The following is a 20735-nucleotide window of genomic DNA, read 5'->3' on the forward strand; positions in this document are numbered from 1 at the left end:
CCTCCTGTTTTTATAGAAATTATCCGCTGAACTCAAGTGTATCTTATTACTTAAGTCATTCCGCACGATATATATAAATAGCCAACCTAATAGAATTTCAATAACCAATATGCATATCCATTTCTTTGAATGTCTTTAAATGACCAATAGAATCTCATGTCCTTATAGAAATTATCCACTTTAAATGTGCATTATCACTTAAACTACGTGCATGCTCTTTTAACAAGGTTTGTGATCGTCTCTTTTTATAAATACTTTTTGACGGATCGATCGAACTCTCTGTTTCTATAAAACTTGTCTACTGAACTCAAATGTAGCTTACTATTTAAGTCACTCGGCATGACTTTAAGTCGATGACCAATATGCATGTTCATTTCTTTGAACAATGGAAGTAGAGAGGACTGTTAGGATGCATTTGGACATATACACACAACTACAAAAGAACTTAGTAAAAGTGACAACACGTGAAGAAGGCAGGCATGAGAGCCCACAATCTATGTATACATATGAATAAAAGGGAACTGTTTTTACACTTTACACTTTGTCTGTCAATATGAATGATTTTTCGATAATAGAGTAAAAGTGGTAACGATGATATATAGCAGATGAGCGAGCCTCTATGTCTGTGTCTTTCTTTTAACTAAGGTCCACACGCAAAAGACTATTTAGACACTGTGTGTGTGTGTCTAGTAAGTGGAGCTCATAGAAAAGAGAATATTACAAGTCCAACTACTTCCACCCGCAAAGCCATTGCTTAGATTTTTCTATGAGGTGGAAAGTTTGGTCACTTTGGATTACAACTTAATTATTTTATTTTTTTATGTCATTCGTTTCTAATATATATATATATAGTTATAATATCGAATTTGTTCGGTAATATTAGCTGTTTTATTAATTTTTAGTAATTACCTATTAGTTTTTAGCTGATAGCTATTTATATAGCGGTTTAAATTATGAATATTTGGAAAGAAATATTTATTTAATTAAATGTTTTATTTAAAATGACAAAAAAAAGATATTGATTGTTTACTTAAAGGAAAAAACAATTGATATGATTGTTAAAAAAATTATAATTAAAAGCTAAAAATTATATTGTTTCATAAAAAGCTAATTCAATCTCTAAAAATTATTATAAAATTGAATGCTATAATTAATAGAAATAGAGTTTTGACTTGATCAAAACGCTAAAAACTAATAAGAAAGCTATTGTCGCGATCGTTATCAAGTGGAATTTCATAATAAATTCCAACGGAAAAAGAATTGATAGGCTATTAATATTATTTTTTATATATAAGAACGTGTTTGTTACTCTAATTTTCTTTTACAAAATATTATTAAAGTTAATAATTTAGTCAGTCACTATAATTAACACTTATATAGTGACCGCAACCCACCCGCTACATAATTTATTTCTATATGAAAGAAAATGAAGTGTACTACTTCAACTATAGCTTAGTTAGCTAATTAATGGATTTCATTAATAAATATTTAATTAATTACAAGATTAGGGAAAGTCATTATCACTAATGGCTACTTAAAGACTTGTAAACACAGTTTTCTTCTTTCATGTGCAGAACGAGCTGACTAGTTCCCACCAAACTTTGCCCACTTTTGTCCCTATATAAACATATATAGAGTTGAATATATTATATTATTAAATAATATTGGTTATTAGTATAAATATTTTAAAGAGAAATGGATCAAAATTAATTAAATTAGATTTAAAAAATTAATTAAATGGGTCGTTCTCAAAAAAATGGCCAGGTCATGAGGAGGTGGTTAAGGGAGTAGAAAGATTGCATTTTCTTGTCTCAAAGGTGGCAGCAACCCCAATAATAAGTAGCCCTTCAAACCTTTCACAACACTAACTGATTTTACCCACTTTGCGTTCTTGGAAGGGCTTTAATATTAATTATATTACTAGTATCTATATATCTACATATTGGAAATTTTTGTTCAAGTGTGGACTCCTTCAATTTTGGGGCTACACATTGGAATTAGGGCAAGAAAAAAAATAATTAGCCAAAAAATAAGATAATTAAGTTGTCTTATATGGTAATTACACTTGACATTTTCTTAAACTCTTCTTAAAATAAAGATGGAAAATAAAAATTTACTGTTTAAAAATAGAGAGGAAAATTCTGAGGGAGGAAAAATATTTGTCACTGTCCTCTGGGCTCCACATATGTCTATTCTAGAAGTAACTGTTCAGTTGAAAAATATAAAAATGCCTCCAAATAAATTTGTATCTGTTATTCACCTTATTTCCTTTCATCCAAACACAATAATGAAAAACATTAGAGGAAAGAAAATTGATTATTTCCTCTTATTTTCCCTCCTAATTTCTTTCCCCTTTCTTTTTCTTCCTTCCCTAATCCAAACATAAGCATTGGGTTATGATTGTTTGTTTCTTTTTAAGAAATTTCAATATTATTAAAATTTAAAAAAAAAAATATTTTTTATTATTATGTATTCATGCTATAAACTAAACAAAGAAAAAAAAATTATAAAAATTATTTAATTTCGATTTTAACCGAAATCGTCTTAAAAAATCACAGGTTCGATTTTAATTCGACCTCGTTTAAAATCGAAACCGTGTTCTAGCACGGGTGAAGCATTCCTCGATACTAACAACGTGTCAACAACAGTGGACCCAAGTGTTAATACAGGATAAAATGAGCATAGATGAAGAATATTAATTGGTAAACATTTTCTTATTACAGTCTGACTTTTCCATTTGTGTAGTTGAAATTTTGCTATGACTGATGTCCAAGAAAATTGGAGAGAGAGAGAGATAGAGAGAGTGAGAAGCACGTACTTTTCTCATTAAACAGCTATTTAATCTCCCAAAGTTAGGCACTGGACCAGGAATTTTATAGAGAAAAATAAAATTATATTAAGATAATATTAATTAATGTTGGAAAATCAAGATTTTATTTGGTTATTAACTTAATATTCTAATCAATAATCCCAGAATAATTGTCAAATCCTTATCTAAAATGCAGAAAATAAGCCTAAATACGTTATTGGTTTTCCTAATTCCTAATTTTTTTTTCTTATCAAATTTGATTTAATTAACCATCAATTCTATATTAAATTTGTGCAGTTGAAATAAACATAAATTTTATATTAAACATGAATTAAAATTAGATAATAGCGATACGGGTGAAAGAGATTCATATTTAATACCATTACATTAAATCTGTCATTCAAATTAGATGCTATTCGAATTGTTATAATTAAAATATCAGAATTTAGAAAGAAAATATTTTTACCATCACTTATACAATAATTCCAACATTAGGAATTAGGTTAAATACTGAAATTGACATAGGGAGGCTTCAATATTCAATACATCGATTTACCCTCCATTTTGTTTTCAAACCACGAGACCTTTCATACCAAAACATACAAACCTAACGAACTTTAAAAAAAAAAAAAAAAAAAAAAAAGGAAAAAAGATAAAGAAAAGATAAAAAGAGAGAAAAACGCGCGCCAGCAGCCACGCAACCAATGCAAAAAATAAAAATTCAACGGATGACATCATATTCAATAGTACATGACATCACATCAAACATTGCTCAGTTCTATATATTCTTCCTTCTCATACCCAAAAAATCCTCACCCCCTCTCTCCCTCCCTCTCTGTCTATCAAAATTGAAAGGAAAAAAAATACCACAGCCAATTAAAATTTAACAAAATGGAGTATAGTGAAGCAGCCGCTTCTAACACCGCCGCCGCCGCTGCTACCAATTCATCTTCTCCTTCTTCTTCAGCTTCTCCGCCTCAAACTCCTACTTTTACTCCCCCACCGCCTGTCCCGGTGGTTGTTAGTCCTTGCGCTGCTTGTAAGATTCTCCGGCGAAGATGCGCTGATAAATGTGTCTTGGCACCATATTTTCCACCTACTGAACCGGCGAAGTTCACCATTGCTCATCGCGTCTTTGGCGCTAGCAATATTATTAAGTTCTTACAGGTAGCTACTAGCTAGTCCATCAATGACGGTTTTTCTTTTTTATTTTTTTTCACTCTGCAACTTTTTCTTCAAGGATAATACCGTCATTTTGTTCTGAAACTAGAGTAGTTAAATGATAGTTGGAAGTTGGTTCAAAAGTTTTAAAGAGGCAGGTCAGGTGCCGTAGATGGCTGGGGTAGTCGTAGTCTTTTACCATTGTTTTTGATGCCCTCCCTCGCTTTCTATCAAAGTTTTGAAAAGTCTGTCAGATTGCGGAAAGGCACCCAATTGTGCCAAATTTCCAAACAGCCCCCAAAGTTTGAAAGATTAAAAAGGAAAAACACTAAACAAATTGCAATTTTCTTATTTGTTTGATGTAGAATTTTTCGTTTTTATATCTTATCATCTTTCATTTTCAAAGGTCCATACCCCCTTCACGTCATGTCTATTCGTTATTTTTAATTTTCTGTCTTTTTCTGGGTTTTCGTAAGTATTTTCGTACCTTTTTTAAGTATGGAATTAAACTCTCTCCATAAATCTTTTTTTATATTTTTTTTTATGGATTGAATTTTTAATCGGAAAATTTATTTATTTTCATTAATGAGCTATAATTGAAGTTTGAATTTATAGTTTGATAGTTCTAAAAGTAATAGAAAGATGGATTGTTGAAATTTCAGGAACTTCCGGAATCTCAAAGAGCAGATGCAGTGAGTAGCATGGTTTATGAAGCGAGTGCGAGAATTAGAGATCCTGTTTATGGGTGCGCCGGAGCAATTTGCCATCTTCAAAAACAAATTAGTGAGCTTCAAGCACAATTAGCTAAAGCACAAGCAGAGCTAGTGAATATGCAATGCCAACAAGCTAATCTTGTGGCAATACTTTGTAATTGTATGGAAATGGCACAATCTCCCCAACAATCATCGGAACAATCCGTCGACAATTTCATTAGCACCCCACAGAGCTACCAGAGCAACCCTTGCTTCATTGATGAGAGCAATTTATGGGAACCTCTTTGGACATAATTAATTAATTAATTAATTAATTAATTAATTGTAACCAAAAATTTCTCTAGAAGTTAATTAATTAATTAATAATTATGTTCCAGTGAAGTTCTCCTAACTCAAGGGCTAACTCACTCGCTCTAAACGTGAGAAGGAGAAACCCAAGGACATTAATCTTAATAAGATTATTAACTTAATTATAATGGTTAGGGGTATAATAATATAGGTAATTAATAGCTTGTGTTATGAATTTTGGAGGGAAATTAGTTAAGTGTAAGCTTTTGGATCTAATCTTTTTGTTAAAGCTAAACAAAAATAGATTGGACTCTGTTTTCCTCCCTTGTAATTTTTAATTTTCTATTTAATATAATTTTAATTTAGGAGAAAAATGAGAGATGCCATTTACTTCACTTCAGTCTATTTGTAGTTTGTACTAATTATTATTACTTAATCTTATTACTTAAACAACTTTATGGTCACCTGCTATCATTACTTAAAATGTATTGGTGTTTCAAGAATTAATTGCTTTTTGACCCATCTATTGATTTATGCTTTTCTTATACTGACTTTGACCACTTAAAATCTCTTTATCCATTCCATTACATGATCTTCCAATGAAAATATATATATTAATCAACTAATCACTTTTTTTAAATTTTTTTTACATTATTTCCTAAAGTTTCAATCAAATATCAAATCTGAACAGTTTTGAATTGTTTACTATTAAAAATAAATACAAAATTAAAAAAAATAATTAAATACCACGTCAAATGCAGACTCGCAGGATAGTTAATTATTATTAGGGTACAGAAAGCAACAAATCCTAACCTTTTTTTTTTTTTTTTTTAAGTATAAAAAAGAGAACATCATTTCGAAATTTAAATTAATCGCATTTAATTAAGACCTTGCTAGAATTGATTTAGTTATATATTTCTTTTTATATATATTCATGTTCTTATAATGTGGACTAATTTGAACGTTAGTTTGACATGGGTAGCATCACATTTCGTACCAACTCAGCCATTGCAATTTATTTTATCAGCTACTTCGTTCATTGAAGAACTGAACCAATGATAGCAACGTGTCTCGCGGGCAAGGGTGACCAAAATTCGATTAAAATCGAAAAATCGATCTGAATTGTTTTAGTTCGATTATTTAGGTATTCGGTGCGGTTTTGGTTTTAAAGCTTAGATAATTTCAGTTTTTCGATTCAGTTATATAATGTATGTGATTAAAATCAATTGGAATTAACTAAATTGAACAATAAATTTCATTCAATTCTAAATAAACTTTGGTACGATTTTGATTTAAGAAAAAGGAAATTTGGTCCGATTCTAAACCGAACCGCCTGTTGGCACCCTCACTTACAGTGTATGTCCTTTTTCAAGGTATGGCTCATATTTATTGACAGAGGGCTACGAATATGTTAAGAGTCTCTGTCAGAAACTTGGAGATCGACTTCATAAAAGTATGTTTGAACTCAATTTTTCAAATTTACCTAGACCTGTGAGTCATCTTTTTATATGCATATTTGTGGTGGAGTAAAGATTTAGTGTTAGGAAAAAAAAAATCCAAAATTTGGAGGAACAAAATAAAAAAAAAAAAAAATCAATTTTTTTTAACAAAATTTGAAAAACAAAATATTATTAAATCCTTTAACTTAGATCTTTTAATTAATTTTGAAATAAAGCTATAAATTACTAAATTTATAGCATAAATTGAATTTAAAAATGAGTAAACTGTTATTTATTCCTTTATTTATACTCAAATATACATAATACTTATGACCTTTATTTTAAGAATATAATTTATATAGTCTTTCAATTTTATCTCAAGTACTATTTATTTTTTCATTAATTGCTATAGTGAATATCGTTATCGTTCATAGTAAATATATATTATATTTTACGTTTACGTTATTTCGAATTTTCTAAAAGAGTAAATTATTATTTTATTTCTTAATTAGATTCAAATACACTAGTCAGAATTCCCTATTGATGTATACTAATTAGTCATGACAAAGAAACGAGCTTTGCCACATTTGACAAAATGCTTCTCTAACAATTTCTAAACTATCAATTTCTAAATTAAATCTGGCTCCAAATAATTTGCAGATTCGATTAAGACTAGTTCATTTGTCCTCTTGATCTCTGTTAGACTTTGTTATAGAAGCCGTGACTCTATTTTTATCTTCTTTTTCTTTTTTTTTAATTTGTTTTGGACCCAAACGACAATTAATTTGTGTAAGTTGAATTGTTTTCCAGCAATAACAACACAACAACAATTTCTTCTGTGGGGAACGAGAATTCTCCAGTGGGATATTGCTAAGATTTTTGAATAAGTTTATTTTGACTCCCGACAAATTTAACAGAATGATTAAGTAGTATATAACCTAAATAAAATTGAGGATTACATGTTAAATGTTGAAATTAGGGATTTTAATAAGCATGTTGGAGTATAATTTGAGATATTAATAAAAGATTCAATTAATAAAATTAGACCTCACGAAATTATAAACTCTGTTCCATTCATGATTGACTATAAAGGTCTGTTTAGTAAAATTAATTATTTTAATAGCTGCTAGCCGTTTTAATAACTTTTAACTGTTTGAATAATTTTTAATAAGACGCTATAAAAATTAATTTTTATAAAATGATATCTTAATTTTTAAATTCAAACGTTACGTTCCGAATTAAAACCTACTTAAAAAAAAACCATTATTGAGCCATCCTAATACTTTACCTAAGGAAGAGTTCGAGACTTTGAAATTACCGGTGCTACCACTTATCAGGGATTCATAGGAGTCGCATCGCGCGTGTAAGTGTAATTGCGATCGATCTCTTAAGAATAACTTTTCCTTTTTCCTCCGTATGAGCGGTCATGGCTTCTGTCTCCTGTAAAACGCGGTTTTAGCAAAAGTCACGTGCACCGCACCTGAACTTTATCATTGCCGAGTGAACAACTTGTTATCACCTGTCGGCAACCAAATTGATGATGATATGGATTTATCTCACTCAAGTTGTTTGTTTCTCGAGAAAAAAAAAAAAAAATTATATCCTCTGTACGAGACAAAATCTAGTGTTCCTCTTACCCAACATGCCATCATTTTCCATGCCTAAACGGGAAGAAGTGTGTGGTTCATGTGTGTTTTTTTGACTCGAAACGTGTTGTATTAACGAATAGTGTTAATTTCAAAGTCAATATATGCTAATCTTTCTCGATTGAGACTAACTTATAGTACGTACCGCTCATCAACTGTAACCAACATCAGAACAATTGTGGAAAAGAATGTTGAAATGTTTAATCGATTTACACCGATCACTTTCATTAAGAAAGCTTCAGATTCAAATCTTTCATTTACAGAAAGTTTTGAAAAATAATAAGTTAATATGGATTTAAATTTTGTTGGGCAATATTAACTGTTTTACTAACTTTTAGCTAGTAAATTTTTATATAATTGTTTAAATTAAAAGTGTTCGATAAAAGTGACTATTTAACTTAAAATGAAAAAAAAAAAAGATATCAATTGTTTAATTAATCGAATTTATCTATAACTACTTTAAAAGTTATGTTACCAAACACTACGGTTAATGGAGATAGAATTTTAACTTGGTCAATATGTGAAAAACTGTTATAAAATACCATTGGCTTTAATTTACATATGTATTCTTATGCTCAGAATAAAAACATATATTCACATAAATCATTTCACCGACGAATCGGGGTTTTGAACCCCAAAACTAATTCTAAAAATTACCATAGTTTGGGATTGTTTACCAAGAGGACATATAATCTTAATGGGTTATTATTTATTTCTTAATTACTTCTAGTTTGGTGCATAACGAAGTACAAATTTCATTATATACTAATGATGTGATAATTGATAAGAATTGAATTTTTGAGAGCTTACATCATCTTCCATAAAATGGAGTCTCCAATTCAAGTTGTTCAAGTAATTAAAGGATAGAGTTGAGCTTTTTGACATGAGTCTTACCTATTGATATTCCTTATTGCACATGAATATATACATAGGAGATACATGCTAACTAAGACTTATAGAACTAACATAATACATGGATATAATCATACACTAAGTTGCACATGTCATCACATGGGAATGTAAGAAGTTTGACACATACATACATGTAAAAGCATGTACATATTATCCTAATAAATATAGAAAGAAGCATTTGATACTTATATTAAGAATAAGTATGGATCTGATTTTTTAATTTCACATGCAATGAACAATAATGCAAGATATAAAATCTAAGAAGAAATGGTTAGTTATTAAATGTAATGTGACCCATATGATGCATGTGTCATCATCATGATATTGATTGATTTGTTAATTACTTGGTGAACTACCAAATTTTTGACTCCTACTATAGTTAAGAGTTAGGTAACTAGGTAGGTTAAGTGACAATACAGGCATGGAGGGTATTTTTGGAAGCTAGTGAATCCCCAAGTCTATCTGAAGCTAACTATTTGTTGTCTTCTATTGACTTCTTGATATGTATAGTATAGGTCAAAACTGAAAAACTCAACTAGATGGAATTTTTCAGTTCAGCAATTTAATTAATCAATTTCAATTTTGGTTTGTGATTTAAAATAATTTTAAATAATTTTAAATTTATGGTTCTGTTATAAAACGTAAATTAAATTTAATAAAAAGTATTTGTTTAAACATTGTCATTAGTGACCTAAATTTGCGATTTGATTTTATAGACTCTTTTTGTTTTTGAAAAATATTTTATGGATACTCCAAAATTTCAGACTGCTCAAAAAAATTAGTTTACAAAATACTATTTCATGATCAAAGGGAAAACTAAGTTTTTTTTTTTTAAAGAAAATTGACTTTCCTATTTTAAAAAAATGCGAACATTTTGCAAAATGAAAGTGATTTTTCAAACACCGACAAATTTACTATGACTTATAATATATAATTATTAATCCATTGATCACTAATATCCACCGCCGTCGGTCACCGCTAAATATCTCAATTTTATCATAATTTTTTGTGTATATTTTTTATATTCAATAATAAATTTATGAAATATGAAATTTTTATAATTTTAAATATTTTATAATCTTCCAAATTAAAAAATCTAATACTAGATTGTGATTTTTTCTTTCCTCAACCAAACAAACACGAACCCATTGGCTGGAATTAATGTTTAAATTCCAATAAGAAAACATCAAGGATTCAAGTTAGGGAACTCAGGAAAATTCCGAGTCTTTACCCGAGTCATGACAAATATATACTCGTACGTGATGCGAACCCAGGAAATTTCTAAGTCTTTACTGATGAGATGCTCGTCCTATACAAATCTATTAATTGGTGTTTAGGGTTGGTACGTAGTAACGTAGCTGATCATGCCATTTTGTATGACTAAACTTTCTTCGTCTATCAGAGATCAATTCATTGCGAAAATTACAAATTCTAGCGTCGTTTCATAAATAGTACTGTGAAAAAAAAGAAAAAATGGGTGCAAAATGTTTGACCACCCTAACACATGATTTTAGTTCTTTTTTTCTCTTGAGCAGAAAATAATCGTGGGTGGAATGGTCATACACACCACTCTTATTATGTTAGAACTCAATCACAACACATGAATTTGGTCTATTACTATAAATATATATGGTTTTAAACGTTTTTTATGGGCAAAGGATACTATAGTTTCAATCATAACATAGGTGTATTATGGTCTTTAAACGTTTTTTGTCGGCAAAGATTAGAAGTGTCAAGATAAGTCATGGTACGCAATGGAATTTGTCTAATACGAAAATTAAACGGATTAGAATTGAGTTTAAGTGTCATAAATGACTGCTCTATATATACCACGAATTTAAAAATTTCATGTTATGGTTTGACGCGCATAAATCGTCTAGTTCATTTAATTAAAGGTAAAATAGTAATATATATACACATTATACGTGTTGGGTTTTATCTTATATAACTTATTTAATTAAATTGGTTGCATTGTTTTGACTCATTTACAACCTATTTAATTAAACGGGTTTGTTTGTCATGTTCGTGTCACTCGTTTAATTATCATGTCGTGTTTTTATTTGAATATTTGACACGATTATTAAATGGATTATGTTCATATTGACTCCAATCGTGTCGTATGTTAGACGGATTCGTGTCGGACCCAATACACCAACCCATTTTAACACCCTTGACAGAGAATACCATAGTTTGAATCATAAGATATTTGTTATGACTTAATGAGGTACTTGGAACTATCATAATTTATGAAAAAGCTCCAAAAAATGCAGCTGATCAAATTAATGATCAAATTAATAATTCTTATTAGTTATTATGAGTCGATTAAAATTCTAATCAAACACCTTTAATTTAATTCTTCGGTACAAATTAGTTATTAGATATCAGTACATGTAGTATAATTTAATTCATCGTATATGACTTGAGAGACAAAAAAATTTCCTTTTTTTTCAAAATAATTGATTCAAAGTTTCTATACCGTTTCCTCTTCAACACGATAGATCCCTTATCTTCATTTTTGTTATGAGACTTTGCGCATAACATGCTAACGAGTTTAAAATACTTATCTACATCGGATCCATGATTATCTTCATTTTTGTTTATTTCTATCTTTATCATTTTGGTTGATTTTTGTTATCTTCACTTCCTTTGCTTTCAACCTATGTCATTTTTTTTTCCTAGTCCGGTTTAATGCAATAAAAATAATTCAGAATTATAAAAAAAGTTATCACAATCACTATCTTGATATTTAGCACTTAAGTAAGTCAATGTTAAAAATAAAATAATAAAATAATAAAATTGTATAGAAATATATACAAAAGCTAGCTATAATTAGTGGTATTAGGTTGAATTTAATTATTTTAATTAAGAGGTCACCTACCCAAGAATTAAGTCGGCAAAAATAAGTAATGATAAGACAAGGTGTTTGAATAATATATGAGACAGAAAAAATGAATAAAAAGAAAAAGAAAAAATATATATATATATATATATATATAGTTAACCAAAATGACTTTGTGTATATATAGTAGAACTCTTCTTTATTTATTTATTTATTTTTTTTTGAAAGGACTTTTCTTTATCTTTTAAATTATTTAAAATTCTAAAATTTCCTAATGGGAACCAATTAAGACATTATTTTTGAAACTGCTTGAATGAGACTCAAACTGAAACTTTTGATTTCTTTGTTTATGTTTCTGCATAGCTTTCTACCAGTTGCCCCTGTGGTTGACTATATTTTAGCTTTACATACTGAAATTATTTATGTTTTCAGTAGATGTTTTGTTTCATTTAAAATTAATTTTTAGGTCAATTTAAACTTTGAGTTATAATTCATTTACTTTATTAATTTTTCATACTAAGTTTCTTATTTTAAAATAATAAAAAAGTATCTAAAAATAAAAATAAAAATAGAAAATGTCAAAGTTGGAAATGGTTCATTTTTATTCCCATTCTTCTCCATATTGGATTTTTCAATTTTTAAATCACAAATTTTAGGATTTTATTATTTTTAATAAAATGGGTTATTTTAATCATAAATCCAAAGTTTATGACCTAAACTGGCACCAAAGTTAATTTTGGACTAAATTAAAAATTTCCTAAAATTGGACATTTATCCTTTGGTTTTTCGTTTGAAATGTCAAAAATTTTTGTGGAATAAGAATTTTCATAATTTAAACATTCTATTTTTTTACATTATGGAAATTGTGCACTTAATTATTAAATTATTAATCCAAAAACGTAAGGAAATTTTTTGTATTAATATTTAAAAGTTGAATTGATCATCTATTGTAGCGGAGAGTATTTGTTTAAATCAATTCAATTGGTTTGATTAAAGCAAAATCATCGATTAATTTCATTTTCGTGTATGTATATATATATATATATATAGAATTATGAGTATTTTCAAATCAGTTTATATATACACAGTAAAGCTTCTGTACCGCTGATTTTAAGGGTAGACTACCCTATATTGTTATGATGTTTCCAAACAAATATAGAAAAGATTGGCAGTAGTTTCGGATAAAGTGAATGTTTTCTCATTTCTCTTTTTGTACATGTTTGGTCTCGCTTTTTTTTATATATATAAAAACTACCGATATCTAGATCTTATTATCAGTACCAATTAAATTCGGATTGAGACTCAGTTACAGTTAAGACTTTCGCCTCTCTCTATTTGATCTGAATTTAGTACCAAACATCAGAGGCGATAATTAATTAAAATAGAAATTGACATTGTGAATGATGATAGCAAATTATGTCAAACTTTACTTAGTTGTGGTTTTTTCTTTAATTTCTATTTATTGAAGGCTTAGACATTATAATTAGCCACCAATTTTTGAGACATATTATCCAAAAAGTAAAAGTAACCATTGAATTCCATGATCTTAGGTTTTGCTTTAATTGGTTGAATCTATCTAATAGATTCAAATTCGAAATTTTTTATTTTTAAAGATCACTCTAGTACTATTATTTTTGTATTCGAAAAAAAAAAAATTATAGAAATACTCGTAGAAATAAAAAAAGAAAAAGGAATGAGAATCTAATTTTATATGTAGCTTCCTCTTGCATTTGATTATGTCTTTCTTTTGGTAGGCCATATATTTTATGTATATAAGGACAATTTATTAAATGATTGCAATATACAATCAAGTTGACTTCCAATTTTAAATCTCCATTGGATTATATTCTATTGAAAAGAAAGAAATGCACCTAAAGCAAACTTTGAATGTTTGTGCATGGCAAACCAAACTTTTCTTGAACAATAATTTCAAGACCTATAATATTGTCATTTGAGTGCTTAATTTATATATAATTAATGCTTTGTATTGATACGGTCATTTATCTTTTCATCTCTTTAAGAAAATATCCATATATAAGAGCGTCTCTAATAGTAATATGAATTTCTTTTATTTAATTGTCACATTAGAAAAATAAAAAGATTATTTAAAGAATGCTCTTTAGTACTAATATTTATTTGATATATCAAGTTGAGGCATTAAAAGAATAAATAGATATTGTCTACCAATGATTCTAGATGATTTAACAGAGATTTGAAATTATTAAATTTTTTTTCAATGTAAATTTGAAAATTATTACACATCCCTTACTTAGTTATAGGTATTGAACCTATTTCTAACTAAAATACTTAATTATGAGTATGGTATGACTTTACGTAAAATTTCAAACGAATTCATTTGATTTAAATTTGGATAGTTTTATATAAATAAAATATTTCAAAAAATTAGACAAAATTATATACAGTAATTCTATACTCTTTATTTTAGCACATAATTCTTCATATAATGGTTCAATTTAATTGTATGCAATAACATTTGTCAAGCTTATCTTTGCAGAAATTCCTCAGATAAGATACAACATTATATGTATATGTTAATCCAATCTCTTCCAGCAAAACTCTTTCAAAATTCAAATAATAAAATCATATCAAATCTGAAATTGTATGCAATATATTAATTCAGTAATAGAAAAAGATTCAAAAAAATATACATTAATATTACTATAATGATAACTACAGGAATTAAAATATAAAAACTAAAAAAACAACATGAATTAAAATATAAAAAAAAATATAACAACGAATAGAAAATTTTTTTATTCATACAATTTTTCTTCGCCAACATATACATTTTCTAACTCCGCTCATTAAAAGAATAAACTAAGGCAGAGATTGTAGGCTTGTGACTAACAATTAGTAGTCATTCTTAAAAATTAGATTGATCTTTTCTTGATTTGTAAGATTTCCAACATTGACAGTCGACCCTATCTTGTGTGACTTTAGAGCTGTAAATGAGAGAATAGCAATTAATTTTTTATTAGAAAGGAATGAATCATATATATATATATATATATATATATATATATATATATCAAAATAAAAGAAAAAAATTATAAAGAAAATCATTGTGTTCAATTATTATTTTCCCATTAAAACATCAAACAATCACAAAAATATGGTAGAAACAAAAAAAAGAAAAAAAATAACTTGTTCATGGTTCCTATTGGAGATTCCCCTTGAGGAATAGAATGCTGAAACTTAATTCTTCATTTAGAGAGGAGAGAATAAATAGAGAGAGAGAGAAAAAAGAAGAGATGAGTTTTAGAATTTTAAATTTTATAAAGGATTATTAAACTACCAATTAATTATGGATTCAAAATTATTTTTTAAAATAATAATTATCTCTAATAATTATTAAAATTGCCATGGTGATAAAAATTATTAAATTTATGGGAAAAGGAAAAAATAAATGATAAGAAAGTATAAAAACTAAGAAAATTTGTAAAAAAAAGGAAAAAATGAATATTGAAACACAAGAGTGTCATGTCAGCTTCCTAAAGTTTTTTTTTCTTCAAAATTATATATATATATATATATATATATATATATATATATATATATAGATGAGTGTGACCGGAGAAACCATAAAGCTTTGGCTAGCACTTCATTGCATCTAGAAATCACTAGTAGAGTGTCTCCAATAAAGTCAATTAAGGCAGTGTTTAATTTCCATGGAAACAATTTTCTATGTAATATTCAGAAAATTGTTTGAAAACTCGCAAGTATTGTACATGGTTTCAAACAAAGATGACAACTATGATGACTTTGTTTTCATTTTCTTTTATTAATTTATTTGTTATTGGATATTTATTGACATGATTTAAATCTGGGATTTGAAATTTAAATTTGCTATTATTATGAGGATTTTCTAAATTATTGACATAAAACATGCGTTTTAACTAAAACAAATTTAAAACATTTCTTTAGAAAAAGATTTAAAACTTTTATTTCCTCTCGAGGACACAAGAAAATTAATGTCATGCAAGCATTAGTTCGAGAGAAATTAAATTCTGTATATATTTAGATTTCTAATTATATTATAATTGACATTTTTATGTTTATATTTTTAAAAAATTACTATGACGTCCATAGCATTTGCTTAAATTCATTATCGAGTCTTTCTGTCTAAAAAGTGAGCATATTCCATCTAAAAAGGTATTTAACTAATAATATTTTTAGACAGAATGACTTAGCAGTGAGTTTAAGTAAAAGTTAGAAACATTGTAGTAATTTTTCAAAAATAGATGGACAAAAGTGTTTATTATAATATAAGTTGGGGATAAAAATGTATTTTACTATATATAGATTTTAATTGAATCTCAAACTTGGTAATAATATTATAATATTAACAGTAATACGAGTGGTAAAATTTTATATTTCATCAACTTGAATATAATATTCATTATTGTATTTTAAATTCAAATGTTAAATATTGAAGGAGTTTTGAAAAAGCAAAGAATTATTTAGTTGTGGATAAGTTCATCTATGTAGAATATAGAATTAATATTTCAAAAATGGGAGGAAATAAAATAAAGTATGAAAGGTGAAATTCTAGGTAAATGAAATGAAATGAAAGAATAATATAAAATAATTAATTTTTATATTGTAGTAGGAAATTTCTGTTGAACCCACCTAATTATAAAGAGTTTATGAGTCTAAACACTTAATTAATAAAATAATAAAATTTAAAAATTAAAATAACAAAATGGATAAATTCATCAAACACTAAAAATTTATTTGTTTCGTAACTTATAAAAATTAATAAAAATTAATTGTTTGATTGAAAACTAGTACCATATGGATTTGAAAAATATTTTTAAAAAGAAATTAAGTGATTTAAAATTTATATTATCATATAAAAAAATATAAGGATACTATCTCTTTTTTAAAATGATGAGATTGAGGCCGTAATGAATTTATTAATTCAAGGATTTTGGTATACATTTTTCTCAACCAAAATGGAAGAACTTGTCCTTGAAATGTTTAAATTTCATTACTCAAATTCTATCAATTCAAAATATATTTGAATTTTTAATTTTCTAATAAAAAATTTCAGCTAAATGCATTTATTTAAAAACAATTATCCGTTCAGACAATTAATTAATAAGAAATAAAAAAATTTAGAAACAATTATATAATTACTTTTACCACCTTCGAATCTCCTCCCAAACACTAATATATATAATTATCTAATTTATCTCAGTTTTTTTAGAAGAATTATCTCCGTATTTAAACCGGAGAAAGGAAGAATTATCTAATTGAAGTGACTCTTTGCTGTAATCTAGTCAAAATACATTTTTCGAACAATTTCTTTTTTCTTTTCCCCACTTTGAATTTGTTGAATTTTTTCTGCCTCCAATGGAAGATAATGTCTCCACCTCAAAATAAATAAATAAATAAATAAGTTGTCTCCACCTCAACAAAAACATCAAAAAAATTGAAAAATAGTAAGACAAGATCTTACTCTTTAGGAAAAAACAAAAATAAAAATTGACAAATCAAGTTTGGTAATATGGTCCCTTTGGCAAGAGATCAATAAATTTCTTTCATAAGATCTTATTGATAACAACCTACTTTCTATACTATTTGAGAATTTTAGGGCTACAAATGGGTTATTTAGAACAAAATTAAGTATTTATGACAGAGTGAATTAATATTTTTTTACTCAATTCAAGTCGTTACGTACGTGAATTTACAAATTATAAATGTCTTTTCTTCAGTATAAAAATTATAAATGAATTTGATTGAGTATGAGTCAAATATAAATGCGCGTCAAATAAAATCTTAAATATTTTTATAAAAAATGGTAAATTTTCAAGTGAAGTGCATGTATGGGATTTGTTTTTAAGTAAAAATGAAAAAAAAAAAATTATATTCTTCGAAAATCTATAAAATATCAAATGAGATGATATTTTTATATCAAAATTTCATTATAATACCTCACTACATATTTTTCACATATTCTTAAGTTTCGTTTGTTTCCAGAAAATAATTTACCTTTGGAAAATATTTTCCTTTTAAATATATTTTCCAAATGACTTATTTTTCATTTTTTGGTTTCAATATTGAAAATTAGTTTAAATATTAAAATTTTTAACTCATAATACTATAAAAAATAATAATAATATAAATTTAGTATTTTCAAAATTTTATTGTTAAATATGAGAATAATGAAAAAAATGGTAAATTATGAAAGTCACTGGTGACCGATGATGGTGGCTAATGGTGAACAGTAAGTGGTGGTAGTGGCTACCAATAATTAATAAATTAAAAAAATATGTTATAAAGTCAAAATAATTTTGTCACAGTCTATAAAATATTTTACGTACGCTCTTGAAAATGGAAAGTCATTTTCCTTAAAAATGATTTAATTTCCTTTAACTAGGAAAATATTTTTCATTGACTTATTTTCCTGAAAGTCCTAAACAACGGAAAATTATAAAAAATATTTTCCTACAAATTATTTTACGGAAACAAATGGAGCCCTAGTTGTTTTCTTAAATACATTAGACGAATAAAATTGAATATAAATCTCAAAAACTTAATGGAAAATATTGATTCTTAAAAACCAAAATACATTCACTATTTTAACCTCATAGTTTTTGTAATAACAAACTGATAACAAAAAATAAATTATGTTCGCTAATTTGTTTAATGAGAGTTTTTGAGATGAAGAATATGAGAAATCCTTTGGATTAAGCATTTAACCCTTATATAGTGGGAAGAAAGGTGGGGTAGTAGAGAGAATCTCTCCACTACCAACTGCCAAAATATCTCCTCAATTGAGGATCTTTAGGGATACATGATAAACAGTTACTGGATATAATTTTATTTAATTAGATGTATAGTTTGTATTTTGAATATTATATCATATTTATTATATTTTATTATCAGGAGTCCCCCAAAAAGGTTTGGTCATTTATTTCTAAACGTGTCTATCTATTGCAAACTATTTGTGTGTATATCTGCTTAAGTCCGTCTGTCAAAGAGCTTTTTTGGAGCTCGGCCAAGATTGCTTAAGTCCGAGTCTTAAAGAGCTTTTTTGGAGTTCAGCCAGGATTGCTTAAATCAGCATGCCAAAGGACTTTTTGGAGGTCGGCCACGACTGCTTAAGTCCGTATGTCATGGAGCTTTTTGGAGCTTGGCCAGGACTGCTTGAGTCTGTTCGTTATGGAGCTTTTTGAGCTCAGCCAGGACTGCTTAAGTCCGTATATCGAAGAGCTTTTTGAAGCTCGATCAGGACTGCCTAAGTCTGTATGTCATAGAGCTTTTTGGAGCTCGGCCAGGACTGCTTAAGTCTGTATATTAAAAAGCTTTTTAAAGCTCAACTAGGATTGCCTAAGTCCATACTTCATTTAGATTTTTGAGCTCGGCCAGGACTGCTTAAGTCCATATGTCATGGAGCTTTTTGGAGCTCGGTCAAGACTGCTTAAGTCCAGTGATCAAAGTAAGACAAAGGTTTTTTTTATGAAAAACCTTAAGAGAAACTTAACATATATAGTCATTTCTACACCCTAGATCGGTAGACCCTTTCGATCCCCTAATACTACTCTAGTTCGCCTTTCTACACAAGACATCCTAACTCTCTTTTAAGTTGCCAGCAGGCTTCAATGTCATGCCCAATGTCTCTATGGAACTCACAGCATCAGCTCCTGTCTCTATATTCGGTGGTATCTTCTTTGATTTTTCTAGGAAAGCTTATCTGTACTTTATTACCTTGCTCCAATATCCATGCTAGTATCTCACTACGGGATTTATTTAAGGGGGGGGGGTGAACTCCCTTTCTTTAGTTAACCTGATCTCTCTATGATAAGGGGCTTTGACTGGGTAGCTTGTTTTTAGGTGTCTAATGGGTGACCTTCCCTTTGTTGGAGGTGAGTATCGGCTTCCACTATGTCTATCATTTCAAGGTGAGCTTTTTTACCGTGTGAGGTAGCTTCATCAGGTTTTGTGTACTTATGAGCTCTGGCCATTAGTTCTGCAAAAGATAGAGGAGGGTCAACATGTTTATACTTTTAAAAAGTTTATTACACTTACAATGCTTCACTATGGCGCTGATGACAACTTCGTCATTCAAATTCTCCACTTGCATTGTAAGCCTCTGAAACTTTGTCACATACAGCTTGAGCGATCCTCCTTCCTCTCGCTTCAAGTCAATAAGGTTAGAGGAAATTTTTCTCAAAGGGACGCTGGTGATGAATCGAGCTCTAAATAGCGTAGATAGCTGGGAAAAGGATTGGATGTAGCCAATCTTCAGCATCTGGTACCACTCCTGGGTGGTGCCTTTGAGCATAACTGGAAACACTTTGCACATGAAGTACTCTGAACTGGTCTACAAATACATAAGTGTTTTGAACACTGCTAGGTGACTGCGGGGATCGGTACTGTCATCGTAGGTTTGGAAGATCAGCATCTTGAATTTTGGTGGGAAAGCTGAGCTCAGAATGTTCAGGGACAGGGGCGAATCATCTCTAAATCCAAAATTTTCAATCTCTCCATGTTCTTTACATTCTCTGAAAATCTTCTTGACAACATTGCGAAGATCGGTGTTATTCACTACAGGTTGGGCGAGTTCCCTACTATCATGCATATAAGAGCTTTGGTTAGCTTCAGACTCGCCCTCCGGTAGCTTGGTTAAAGGTTCATTCTAGAAAGGCATATGGTTTTTTTATCTCTCAAATTTATTAGAGAGACTTGGGTGCTCCTGATCGCCATTAACATGCCTGCCTTTGCTGTTTGGGAATTGATGATCGATCTCCTGTTGAGGCTTGTCTAGCAGATGCTCAAGTACAATGGTGAAATGCTCATAAGCTCGAGTTAGGGCGGCTGCTACTTGAGGATCAGTCAACGGAGGAGGTGGCATTGACACTTGATTATTGGCTCTGTCTTGCTCTCCTGCCACTTCCTCTA

At 28.5% G+C, this 20735-nt stretch overlaps 1 protein-coding gene across 1 annotated transcript; it reads left to right on the plus strand.

Moving 5' to 3' along the window:
* Positions 1–3606: 3606 nt before the first annotated feature.
* LBD1 (LOB domain-containing protein 1) lies at positions 3607–5366 on the plus strand. Its single transcript, XM_012209491.4, has 2 exons — positions 3607–3976; positions 4633–5366. Exons 1-2 carry the CDS (start codon positions 3701–3703, stop codon positions 4975–4977), a joined length of 621 nt encoding a protein of 206 aa, XP_012064881.1. The 5' UTR covers positions 3607–3700; the 3' UTR covers positions 4978–5366.
* The last annotated feature ends 15369 nt before the right edge of the window (positions 5367–20735 follow it).

Source organism: Jatropha curcas, chromosome 1 (assembly GCF_041381405.1).
Source record: "Jatropha curcas cultivar XTBG-Jc1 chromosome 1, XTBG_Jcur_1.0, whole genome shotgun sequence".
NCBI classification, from domain to species: domain Eukaryota; kingdom Viridiplantae; phylum Streptophyta; class Magnoliopsida; order Malpighiales; family Euphorbiaceae; genus Jatropha; species Jatropha curcas.